The sequence below is a fragment of the Penaeus japonicus genome, unplaced genomic scaffold, assembly GCF_977035675.1.
Source record: "Penaeus japonicus unplaced genomic scaffold, GWHDUDI00000001_assembly GWHDUDI00000003, whole genome shotgun sequence".
In the NCBI taxonomy this organism is placed as follows: Eukaryota; Metazoa; Arthropoda; class Malacostraca; order Decapoda; family Penaeidae; genus Penaeus; species Penaeus japonicus.
In genome coordinates, this window is record NW_028234405.1 from 15,387,368 (window position 1) to 15,399,867 (window position 12,500).

At 48.9% G+C, this 12,500-nt stretch overlaps 1 protein-coding gene across 22 annotated transcripts in view; it reads left to right on the forward strand.

The window, feature by feature from the left end:
- LOC122248773 (adenosylhomocysteinase-like 1) overlaps positions 1–12,500 on the forward strand; it is a 234,930-nt gene that overhangs the window by 177,299 nt on the left and 45,131 nt on the right. For 9 of the 22 annotated variants that reach the window (XM_086556498.1, XM_086556453.1, XM_086556484.1 and 6 more), the window contains exon 2: positions 10,176–10,433. The exons of the other annotated variants lie outside the window; for them this stretch is intronic. In XM_086556498.1, coding sequence (XP_086412624.1) covers positions 10,371–10,433 — 63 coding nt within the window. In that variant the 5' untranslated portion in view covers positions 10,176–10,370. The remainder of the gene's footprint in view (positions 1–10,175; positions 10,434–12,500) is intronic. 22 annotated transcript variants of the gene reach the window in all.

Below are 12,500 nucleotides of genomic sequence, written 5' to 3' on the forward strand. Positions count from 1 at the left end.
CATATACAAACTCGGGGTTTGTACGTTAGGATATTAGGTGAGAGTAGGTAGGTCGAAGGAAGGTAGGAGAGAGGAGAATGGAGAGAGAGAGAGAGAGAGGAGATATACGAAAGGAGAAAGGGGGTAACGAGAGATGAGATCGGAGAAAGGAAGAAGAGAAGTGACAAGGGGAAGTTGTGAAAAAATGAGAAAGAAATAGAAGATGCTAAAAAAAGAAAAAAGAGAGAGAGCGAAACACAAACACATACATAGAGAGAGAAATTGAGACCAATGTAGCGAGATACGAAGAGAAAGAGACAGAGAGTAAAAAAGATAGATATAGAGAGAAAGAGAAGGTTGAGAAGTACGTTCCAGGTCAGGCACGTGTCCCCAATAAGTGAGCGCCTGGATCCTTCCCCTGGCCTGACCTCAGCCTCACATGGACGCGGCATCGGCTCGCATCTCGCGGCGGCCGAAGCAGATCTTTATGAGGCCGGGCCAGCGGGGGAGAGGCGCTCGCAGCTGATGGGCGGGACATGGAATACTCGGAATCGGCTGTGCGGGGTCACCCTGCTCGTTGCGAAAATCTTCTAAATGCGGGGGCAGGCTGGGTTGGACACACGCACACGTGCAACTACACCCGCAGACACTCACAAACTCAATACATATGCCGATACACACAAAAGAAGCACATATATGTAATATATTTTATATCTATTTGGTGTTTCGAAGATTTCAATAGCGAAGGGAGGGGACTCCGGCCTAGGAATTCCGAGAAAGGATTTTGAAGCTTACCGAAGGATGAAGGGGGAAAGGATGTACGGCGGGGAAGCATGTAGGATAAGGGAGGGATATAAGGATAGCGAATGGATAGAAGAGTGCGGCATGAGGGGAGTGTAAACAGACAGACAGACAGACAGACAGACAGACAGAGCGAACGGGAAAGACCTGGAGCGGAACATGAATATGACACCTGGCCGGATGCTCTCCAGGGTCGCGGATATTGATGAGAAGTTTCTTTTTTTCTTGTCTTTTTTATGTCGAGTATTTTTGGATATAGCTTTTTTAGGAGATGCCTTTTTACTGTGAAGGAAAAATAAAGGTATTTTTCCGTTTTTCGGTCTTGGTCTTGGGGATGGGGGATAGGGGATTGGGGTTGGGTCAAGAGAGGGAGAGGTAGAGAAATAGGGTTGCTTCTCCTTCGGCTGGTATTATGCTTTTTGTTTCTACGCTTTTCCCGCTTGTTGTGCTTTTCCTCTTCCTTCTGTTCCTCTTCATTATATTGCTCTTTCTCCTCCTCCTCCTCCTCCTCCTCCTCCTTTCCCCTCCCCTTCCCCCGTCTTGCCCCTTCCCCTTCCCCCTCCCCGTCCCCCTTCCCCTTCCCCTTCCCCCGTCCTACTAACGGGCGCGCTTGACGTCATGCACATTCTTTACCACTGTCTTGTAGTCAGGTCTTTCCAGCTCCACAGGAAAGAGAGAGGGAGAGGGAAAGGAAGAGGGAGAGCGAGAGCGAGAACGAAGCAGGGAAAGAAAGAGAGAGAGAAAGGAGCCCGATAGTAGGGAGCCAACGAAGCATTAACGCCCTTTTTGGCCGTGGCTCCGGAGGCCATGTTCGCCCAGTCTTATCGCCTTTACGGACGACATCACCATACATACGTCGTCGATCTTTGTGATAATGTGAAAGCCTTGAATCGATTGTCTCTCCAAAGATCACCCACCCCCAGTTTCCCTCCTCCTCCTTTTAGCCTCTCCCCCTTCCAACTTGATTGCTCTATCTCCCACCCACCCTACTCGCAGCCACTTCCCTTTGCCCTCCTCCTCCACCTCCATCTCTTCTTCCTCCTCCTCCTCCTCCTCCTCCTCAACCTCCTCCTCCTCCTCCTCCTCAACCTCCTCCTCCTCCTCCTCCTCCTCCTCAACCTCCTCCTCCTCCTCCTCCTCCTCCTCCTCCTCCTCCTCCTCCTCCTCCTCCTCCTCCTCCTCCTCCTCCTCCTCCTCCTCCTCCTCCTCCCCCCTCCCTCCTCCTCCTCCCCTCCCCTCCTCCTCCTCCTCCTCCTCCTCCTCCTCCTCCTCCTCCTCCTCCTCCTCCTCCTCCTCCTCCTCCTCAACCTCCTAATATTCTCCCGCCTACCCCCCTCGCCTACCATCTCGCCCTCCTCCCACTTGCTCCGCGGTCCTTGCACTGGGGTCAAGAAGAGTGGAGTAGAAGGAAGAGGTGGGGTAAGAGTAGGAGTAGGGGGAGCGTCAAGAGGAAGAGGAGGATGGATATGAGGAAGAGGATGAAAAAGAGAAAGAGGAGGAGGGAGAGAGGTGAAATGGGGTGAAGGGGCTGGAGAAATAGAAGGATAAGGATAATGATAAGGATGAATCTGAGGATGAGGAGCAGTCTAAGGAGTAGGAAGAGGAGGAGGGGGGGGGGAGAGGAGGAGGTCGTTGTCGAGATAGGCCAAATGGCGGGGGATTGCGTTAACGGCCGTGCAAGCCTTTTGAAGGGACTTACTTGGAAGGGGACCAAATTCCGCAAACGGAGGTCCATAGAGCTCCAGGGACCGTGTATGCTAATGGAAGGCAAAAAAGGTGCGTTGATGACGTAATGGAACAACGCGTAGCTTTGACTTGTCTTTCTTTTTTTTTCTTTTTGTAATATTGAATTGTGTTTGGTGAGAGATGCCCGTTGGTACTGCTACAAGGAAATAATTACTTTTGCATATACTTCTGTTTGTTTCTGTGTGTTTGTCTGTCTGCTGTTGTTTTTCTGCCTGTGTTTGTACCTGCGTTTATCTAGCTCCCTGTTTGTTTATCTGCTTCCGTCACTGAATGTCGGTGCGTGAGCACTTCGGGTCGTTCGTCACCGCAATCGTGTAGATTTGTTAGTGTGCGTCGTCCTTGCCGCAAATCTTGGAGCTTTCGGGAGGCTTATGATGTCCATTTCGGAGTCTTTACACCGGATCTTGACGAAGGATGCTGCTATTGGGGCAGGGGCACAGTGTCGCGGCGCTTTGATTTTGTTTATATCATTGGCGGTGGCGTCTGTTGGTTTGGCCGGTGACGTGGAAGCAGTATTTTTGGTGTTGTTTATATTTGCCGTGTTTTTTTTTAGTTTTAGTTTTTTTATTACCTGTGTTACGTAACTATGTTTTTTTTTCCTTCAAGCTATTGCAGAAGTAATTCGGACTGGCATTTCTTTTACGTTTTCTTTCCTTATCTTCTACCGCAAGTCCTCCCTTCCTCCTTCCTCATGTTTCGTTCCCTCCTGCTCTCCCCCTGTCCCAACATCTTGCCCTCTCCTCCCCCGCCCCTCCCTTCCCTCCCTATCACTTCCCCGCCCCTTCCTTAGCCCCCTCATCTTCCCTTCCCCTTCCCCAGCCCCTCCCGTATCCCACCCCTGTCCCTCCTTAACCTCGTCCCGTACTTCTCCCCCCCCCCCCTCCCACCAAGGCTGCCATTACAATGAAGAGAAAGAATGGATGTCGGGGTTTCCGAGGTTTCATTTCTCCGCATGTCGGTGGAAGAAGTCCTCTCCGTTTTCTCAGAGATCTTATTCACTTTTCTTCAACTTTCGAACGCTTTTTTAGAGTCCGCGGATAATGTTAATTCCTTTTCTTTCTTTGAGTTGTGTCACGGGGGAGTAGGGGGGGGGGGAATGTGTGTGCGTGGGGGGGGGGTTATCCTGTTTGTCCGCGTGTGTGCCCTTTTCCTGCCCTGACAGGTTTCCGCTTGCATGCATTGTATATGGATCTCCTCTTTCCTGTCTGTGCCTTTCTCTCTCTCTCTCTCTCTCTCTCTCTCTCTCTCTCTCTCTCTCTCTCTCTCTCTCTCTCTCTCTCTCTCTCTCTCTCTCTCTTTCTCTCTCTCTCTCTCTCTCTCTCTCTCTCTCTCTCTCTCTCTCTCTCTCTCTCTCTTTCTCTCTCTCTCTCTCTCTCTCTCTCTCTCTCTACCTCTCTTTCTACCTCTCTCCTATACTCTTTTCTTCTCTTAATCTATCTCTTTGTATCACCGTACTCTTTCTTTCTGGTCCCTTCCTTTGCTCGTTATCATCTCTCTTTCCTCCCTCTTTCCAAAGCCAGCTTGCTCGTCGAGATCAATGGCTTTCCTTTCCTCCTCGAAATTATTACCCCTATTTTTTTTTTTTTTTTTTAACTCTACTTTCTCCCCCTTTCTACATCTTTTTACTCCTTTCTTTTCTTTTCCGTTTGCTTTTCGTTTACACCTTTGTTGATCGCCTGTCCGAAGTGTCACACGCTCTCTTTTTCCCCGAGTTTTCTGGGTTTTTATTTATTTTTACTCTGCTTTTTTTTTTATCACGTTTTGTTTCTTTCTTTTATCCCATGCCCTCTTTTTTTCTTTTATTTTTCCTACTTTGTTTCTTCCATATCCCTTCCTCGCCCTTCCATATCCCTTTTTTCTGTCCCCACTTTCCCTCTCCCTTTCTCCGAATCTCTTCCTCTTTTCCTTTCCATTTTCTTTTCGTCTTTGCGTCCTTCTCATTATCTTTCCCATTTATCGCTTATCCTTTTTTATCGTTTTCCCCTTCTTCCATTTCCATCTCAATTGAAAACGCGTGGCGATTAATTTGTTCCCCTGGGATTCTCTCTCTCTCTCTCTCTCTCTCTCTCTCTCTCTCTCTCTCTCTCTCTCTCTCTCTCTCTCTCTCTCTCTCTCTCTCTCTCTCTCTCTCTCTCTCTGAATCCCCTCTAGAGTTCAGGTATTGTAGTCATTACTCGTCGCCTCGTGATGATGAGGGGCATTTGCGGCGGAGGGCGTGGGGCGGTGTGTGCAGTTGGGTCTTTGTGGCGGTGATCAGTGCCGCGGTGAAGACATTGCAGTGGCGATCAGTGCCCCCGTCGAGATTCTTTTCGGGGACGGGATGAGTGCGACAGTAAGCGGGATTTGCAGCGGCGATCAGTGCCGGCGTTATGGAATTACTAGGGCTTGGGGTGCCACCGCTGTTGACACTTGACCTTCTGGTAAAGAATGGGTGAGGGCGCTCGGCCCCTCCATGATGGGTCCCATGCGTGCTGTTACCGCTTCACCCTCACATCCACGCTCCTCTCTCCGGCCCTTCCCTCCCAGCCCGTCCCACCCTCTTTCCCCTCCCCTCCCCTTTCCCCTCTCCTCCCCTTTCCCCTTCCCTCCCCTCCATCCCTCCCTCCCCTCCATCTCTCCCTCCCCCCCTCCCCCCTTCTCCCCCCCCCTTGGGTCCTCATCATCCTGACGCCTACTTCGTCTCCATCAAGATGGCCGTGATCAGTGGCGTTTCAGGCGCACGAGGAGGAGGGGGAGGAGGAGAAGGAGCAGCAGCAGCAGGAGTGCGGATAATTGCGGGTGCGGCGGTGAATACGCTCGGAGTTGTTTGGCTAAGGCTCGCTGGGCGGCGCTAATTATGCCAGGCGCTTAGCGAAAACACTCGGGGCTTCTCGCAAGGGCTTTCGGGACGGGATCAGTCGACCCTCGACGCGAAGGGCGCAGGGGCGGCAGCAGAAGTCCCTTAAAAAAGCCCCTGGAAGGCGATGGAAGGAGGGAATAAGCGAGCGAGAGAATGAGAGGGGGGGGGGGAGAGGAGAGAGGAGAGAAGAGGTTGGTTTACTAGGGCGGGGAAGGGAAATAGGGGAGGGGGGATGATGGCCGCCCAAATCACGTCTTGAGAGAATGGGATGCTCCACTTTCCCTCCCCTTTCCCCTTCCCCTTCCCCCTCCCCCATTTCTCAACTCCTTCCACCGTCCTCCCTCCTCTCCCCCTCCCACCCTCCCTCGGTGTGAGGCGCCCGCCTTTAGATTATGCCTGGTTTCCAAGAATAGCAGGGCGGCGAGGCGGAGGTGGGCGAAATGGGCAAAAGTAATTGCGGAATGAATGATTGAGGCCGTGCGTTTCATGGAGGACGGGCATTGGCGTGGCCTGATCTTGCCTTCCGAGGTTGTACGAGGTTGCACAGCGCGGGCGGGGAGCGGTGACGCGGGGGAAGCTTTGCCGGTTATGAGGTTAGTCCAGGGAGGCCTCGATTATGAGGGAAGAGAGGAGGCCTGATGGGTCCCGATGAAGCGGTTCTGGAGGCGAGGAGGCAAGAGTTGTGAATTCGTGGGTTGGAGGATGAGGATGAGGAGAGGGGAGGGCAGGGATAAGGTGAGGAGGACGAGGAGATATGAGGTCGTGGAGGACGAGAGGATGAGTGAGAAATGCAGAGAGAGTCGATGAGGGAGAGGGTGACAACTCAGATTCAGTGGCAGTCGGCGAGATAGCAACATGTGCGGTTAGCGTGTGGAGAGAGCAAGAAGAAAAAACACTTAGAATGAAAGCAAAACAACAAACAAAGAAACAACACAAAAAATTAAGTGACTAAACACTGGCAGGCTCCAAGGCCAAGCAACGCTTAGCCAACTCGGCCACAGTGGATGAACAATTTGCAATTTACTTCCCTGAGAATGACACTTGCCCCCCCCCCTCCAACACACACACATGCATGCACACACACACGCGCACACACTCACACGCACACACACTCACACACACTCACACTCACACTCACACTCACACTCACACTCACAATCACACTCACACTCACACAAATATACATGTATATGCTAAAGACAGCGTGTACCTTCTTCCTTGTTATCTTATCTTGTTATCGAGTATCTGTCTGTATCTCCTCTTCTTGGAGAAACTTACGATCGAGTGTTGTGAATGTATTTGACTCCGAGATGAAAGGATACGTGGAAAGGCAGAGAAACACACTTGTAACAACGTGAGGGAAAATGTCGCCAAACGTTACTAAGGCTTCTGCTGCTTTACAAATCGAAGTTTAGGAGTCACACACAATACGTGTGGATGCGTACTTCCCCTCCGCTCCACTGTCCTTCCTTTTATTCCCCTTCTCCTCCTCCTCCTCCTCCCTCCTCCTCCTCCTCCTCCTCCTCCTCCTCCTCCTCCTCCTCCTCCTCCTCCTCCTCCTCCTCCTCCTCCTCCTCCTCCTCCTCCTCCTCCTCCTCCTCCTCCTCTCCCCCCTCCTCCTCCTCTCCCCTCCTCCTCCTCTCCCCCTCCTCCTCTTCTCCCCCTCCTCCTCCTCTCCCCCTCCTCCTCCTCTCCCCCCCTCCTCCTCTCCCCCCCTCCCAATTTTCCCTCCGCATACCCCTTCTCCGTCTCCCTCCCCATCCCTCTCTTCCGGACGTCCTTCCATCCCTAACCCTTCCCTAGCCCTCCCCCTTTACCCCTCCCCCAATCCCAGCTCCGACCATTGCAGAAGTGAATGTCTAGGGACGAATCAGACCGGTGAATTTATTCATCTCATGTATACACATCTTTGTACTCTGTTGCGCTTCGTTTATGATGCCAGCGAGGAAATGGCTTTTGGGGGGAAAATGCTGTATATATCAACGTTAAAACATTCCGGATTTTTAGAGCTGTAATGCACTTTTGATGGACTATTGGACTATCGACATTTTTTTTTTGTGTGTATGTGTATGTATGGATGTATGTGTGTGTGTATGTATGGATGTGTGTCTGTGTGTGTGTGTGTGTGTGTGTGTGTGTGTGTGTGTGTGTGTGTGTGTGTGTGTGTGTGTGTGTACGTGCGCGTGCGCGTGCGCATGAGTGCATATAACCGTGAATGCGACTATGGACCAGATGCTTTTATGCCATAAGCAGGTTACACAAGGATTTATTCATCTCCAAATTTTATGTCGCAGTTCAGCGCGAGTTTTGCTTTTGGCGCTAAGTGTGTGTTTGACTGAGAGTGCTCATCGCCGGGTTGTTGAATGTTCTTTTTAAGGGAAGAGGAAGAAGAAAAAAACAATTGAAAGACATAAAAAGAAACAAGATTACTCCGCGCATAGAAAATTATTCCCCGAATACAAGGTCGTGTTTGCTCTCAGCGAATAAATGATCCTAGTCAGAGGGGGCGCCGGAGTGGGAAGGAGGGGGTCGGTGGAGTTTTAATGAAGCCCCTTTAACTGTCTTTGGGGCTAAGTGGATTTTTTCACATTGGTTGGATGCTTCGATGCAGAGCATGATCAGTGCCTCCCTATGCTTCTTTTCACACACACACAGATTTATTTGGTATATTTATATTTGTATATACATGAGCATACATATACATATGAATATACAAATACATATACATAAACATATAAAGTACACATTTCCTTCCTTCCCGCCTCGATTCTTCCCCAAACTCTACTACTACTCCCCCCACCCACTCCCGACCCCCACTCGTCCTCCCTTCCCTGACGTTAATTTTAAGGTTGCGCTGGCATGAATGGGGACGATTGAGGGAGATGCTCTCGTCCGGTGAGTGTATCGTGGAAGCGGCGGTATGTGGTCAAGTGTTATGGATCGAGTGTGCTTCTTTAGGGTGTAAGGGACCGCGTACTGTTTGTTTGTTAGTGCTCGCGACTACTGTTGTCGGCGGTCGTGGTGGTATTATGTATTAATCATAGCGATATAGTGTTGATTAGAAGAATAGTGTGTATATATATGAGCGTTATTTGTGTTAGATTTAAATCCTTTTTTTTAAACACCATTTATTTCATATGGTCGCCGACATGTTTAAATACTGCGTACGAGACTTGGTTTGAATGATGATTATGATAATTAATAAAAAAAGAAAAATGCAGCTTCGCTCGTGCCGACTGCCGGTATCATTTCCGCGGATCAAGTGATAGATACCCTGCGATTCGAAGCGGCGCACTAAGAGGATTTAGACCGCGTTCTTTTTAATGATGGGAGTTATGGTCGTTAGGACCGCTCGAACCGCAACGATCGTTTGGACTGGTATTACTTTTGGGACTGGTATTACTATTGAGACTGGTACTACTATTGGGATTGTTATTTCTATTGGGACTGTTGTTACTATTGCATTTCTTATTATTATTGAGACTGTTATTAATAGTTATGACTGCAGTTGTTCATACGACTTAGAACTTTTGTGACTTGTGACTCCTATGACCGATCGTCACGCGTTCGTTTTGACTGACGAGTGACTGACAGCGGTTGATCCAGGGCATGACAGGGTAGGGGATGGATAGGATGGAGTAATGCGGTTGGGAACGATTTTATTTGTTTCTGTTTGCGAAGAAAGATTGCCATTAGTTTAGGTGTTCGCTGGGTGGGATGAGGATAAAGGGGGCATGGGAGAGGAAGGCTGAAGGGAAGGGGAAGGGGAGAGGGGATGTTGGAGGAGGGGATAGGAGAAAAAGGGGGGTGGTAGTAGGAATGATGTTATGGTCGATGTTCCGAGAGGAGGAAACTTTGAATCAACGTAGGCAGCCTGCGAGGGGCGTGGCGCTTCGGTGGGGGAGAGGGAAGGAGGCGAGGTGGCGCAGTGCAGCTAAGAGCGTTGCTGGAGCCAGTTCTCCCAACACCTTCCAGCCGGCCGCCCACCAGAAAGCCCACCCACTCACCCGCAAGCCCACCCGCCCACCCACCCACCTACAAACCCACCCGCCCACCCACTTAGCTCTATCCTAGGCGACCCGACCTTAAATCCATCCTAACGCTTGCCACGCCTCTCCCCCATCCCTTAGTCAGTCACCTGGCGTTCTCGAGCAAGTTCCTAACTCACCTTAGGAGAGCCGCTTCACCGTGCCCTCCGCCTGCCACGGGACGACGCCCCCCCCAGCGGTCGTGGCAGGAGAGGTGCAAGCAGCGAAAGATGTCAGTGTCCGGAGGACGAATCGTCAGTTATATTTAATTTTTGGTAACATGATTAGCGTATAAGGAAATACCTCTTACCTTTTGTTATGCATTCCGTGTTTGCTTGACATACGCTATGCACAATATAAATGGACATATATGTATTACCAGTAGATTCGTTTTCAAAACCGTACTCAAAGGTCACGGGTTTTCCTGGGTTCACATCAGTTCACTTCGATTCCGTTCGGTTCCCTTGGGGAGGCTTCTCTCTATAGAAATAGCGCTTGGGAGTAGACCACAAAATGGGCGTTTAGAGGTCCTTTCAGACCGGCGTGAAAAAAAGGAGTAATTCCAGAGTTATTTGTATTCTTTCGGATCGTCAGATGAGGAAGATCAATCACATGTTTTCTTCTCTTGTGGCCAAAAATTAATCGTTTTCGTGCATGTAAGATGTTTTTTTGGTCGAATACATATATTTTGCCTTGAAAAATAGGTGACCTGTAACAAAATCTTGGAAGAGAAAGCGTCTATCCATCGTTTTCATGAAGTGTGTCTTCTTTTCCGAATTCAGATAATAGAAAATTACAGATAAGAAAGAAACTATTTGGAACAATAATCTACATGTATCCCTTGTGGTTCCAAGAGACCTTGTAAAGACCTTAGAAAAAAGGGGGAAATAATTGAGCCGTCAAGTGTTGCTCCTGAGTGTTGACAGCAGTTAAACTCCCGCTGTTGGAGTCGTAGAAAGCCGGCGTCACCTGTTACCATGGCAACGGCGGTGGTCAACGGAGAAGAGATGAGTGAACTTGGCCGACAAACTTCATTCAAGGTAATAATGACCTTCGTTTTTTAGGGAGTTGTCTGGAAGGAGACTTGGCTAAAGAGTCTTGATTATTTTTTAATGGCGTTCAGAAAATGGAATAAACATGTAGGAACAGCTGTTGAAAAAATATGAATATATCTTTTTTAGAAATAAAAGTCTGACATTAAAGAATTATAGGATATTGGCTGTTTTATTAATAAAATTGATGATTATATTTTGATGTTATAATGTTATACTCTGATAGAGATTGGATAAATCAATATAAAAAATGAGGTTGATTGATATCGGCCCTTGATAAATAACTTATTATTGAACTTAAACCGGTGGTTCATCATGAGTCATAGTGGCTTTTTATCCTTCAGATATATATGGATGAATTATCATTGAGAACATGTATATCAGTCAGTGTTTATTAAAATTTAAAAGAAATGTGAAATGAGTTACTCGTGTGTGTTTGTGCATGCTTGGTTGTGTGGATACGTACGTGTTTTTCTTTCCTCTTGTGTATTATATGTGCAAAACGACGGAAGTCCTCTATTGTAAACAAATCTCTGATGCCCTGCTTCGCTCCTTGCAAATCCCCCCCCTCCCCCCCTCTCCCTAACATCGCCAAAAGGTGTAATTCTGTAAAGGGAGGGGAAGGGAGTAGGCGGGAGGCGGAACCAGAGACCAATACCTTTCACGATCTCTCAGAAAAAGTACTTAAGAGTTTAAACTAGCCGCGTCTTTTTTGCTTTAAGGCCCTTCCTCCCCTCCCTCCTTCCCTCCCTCCTTCCCTCCCTCCTTCCCTCCCTCCTTCCCTCCCTCCTGTCTTCCCTATCTCTCTCCCTCCCTCCTTCCTTCCTTCCTTCCCTCCCTCCTCCCTCCCTTCCCTCCTTCCCCCCTCCCCTCCCTCCCTCCCTCCCTCCCTCCCTCCCTCCCTCCCTCCCTCCCTCCCTCCCTCCTTCTCTTCCCTCCTTCTTTTCCCTCCTTCCCTCCTTCCCTTCCTGCCCCCGAATTCCGTCAAAGGGACTAGTCTCGCGAATCGGCTTGGCTGGCAGGAGCTTTCGTTCTCAATTGGATTTATTTTTCTCTTGCTTCTCAGCATTGTGTGCCTTCTCCCCCTTTTATCTTTTTCTTCGTTTTTTTCCTCTTCTCTTTCGCTCACTCTTTGAATGGGTTTATTATTTATGATGATATAACGTCCAGGCGCGCACACACGGTTGAGCGAAATGTTTTGGAAAATTTAAGAGAGAGAGAGAGAGAGAGAGAGAGAGAGAGAGAGAGAGAGAGAGAGAGAGAGAGAGAGAGAGAGAGAGAGAGAGAGAGAGAAAGTGAAAGTGGAAGTAAGTATGGGAGTGAGAGAGGGAGTATACGTGTGTGTCCGTCTCTGTTTGTCTGTCTGTGCGTGCGTTCCTTTTAGCCCAACTACTTTGTTGCGGATTACCCAGAATTAAGAGAGTGAGTGAGTACGTGCGTGAGTGTGTACGTGCGTGTGTGAATGAGTGAGTGCGTGCGTGAGTGAGTACGTGCGTGAGTGAGTACGTGCGTGTGTGAATGAGTGAGTGAGTGAGTGAGTGACGAGTAAATGTACATCAGTGACCGTCTGATGCAGATTCGGTGTTGCAAAGGAAGATCATGTGGAGGCGAAGCTCAGCCAAGCAACCGATTCAGAGGAAAGGGGGGGGGGCAATATGCAAGGGGAAGGAGAAACTGAGAAAAAGACCGAATAAGCGCACTAAATCGTGCACTGAACGACGCCGACCCTTGGGGCGTTTTGTGACCAGAACTAGTTAATTTGTTAATGATTCTGTGTATGTATATTGTAAAGATAACATCGAGCCAGGGAATTGCTTAGTGCATTTTCAATTATTTTTATATACAAGCGGCGATCCAGGTTAATTGTATTTTGTTTTAGCCGTTCCATTAGTGCAGACAGATGGAAATGAGCAGAATAATGCCAGTGCTGGGTCGTGCAATGGGAATGAACATGTCTAACATCTCGAAATGTGTTTTATCATCAGATTAATGAAATTCGTGGGGTTTCAAAGAAAATGTGTTATCGTCTCTCTCTCTCTCTCTCTCTCTCTCTCT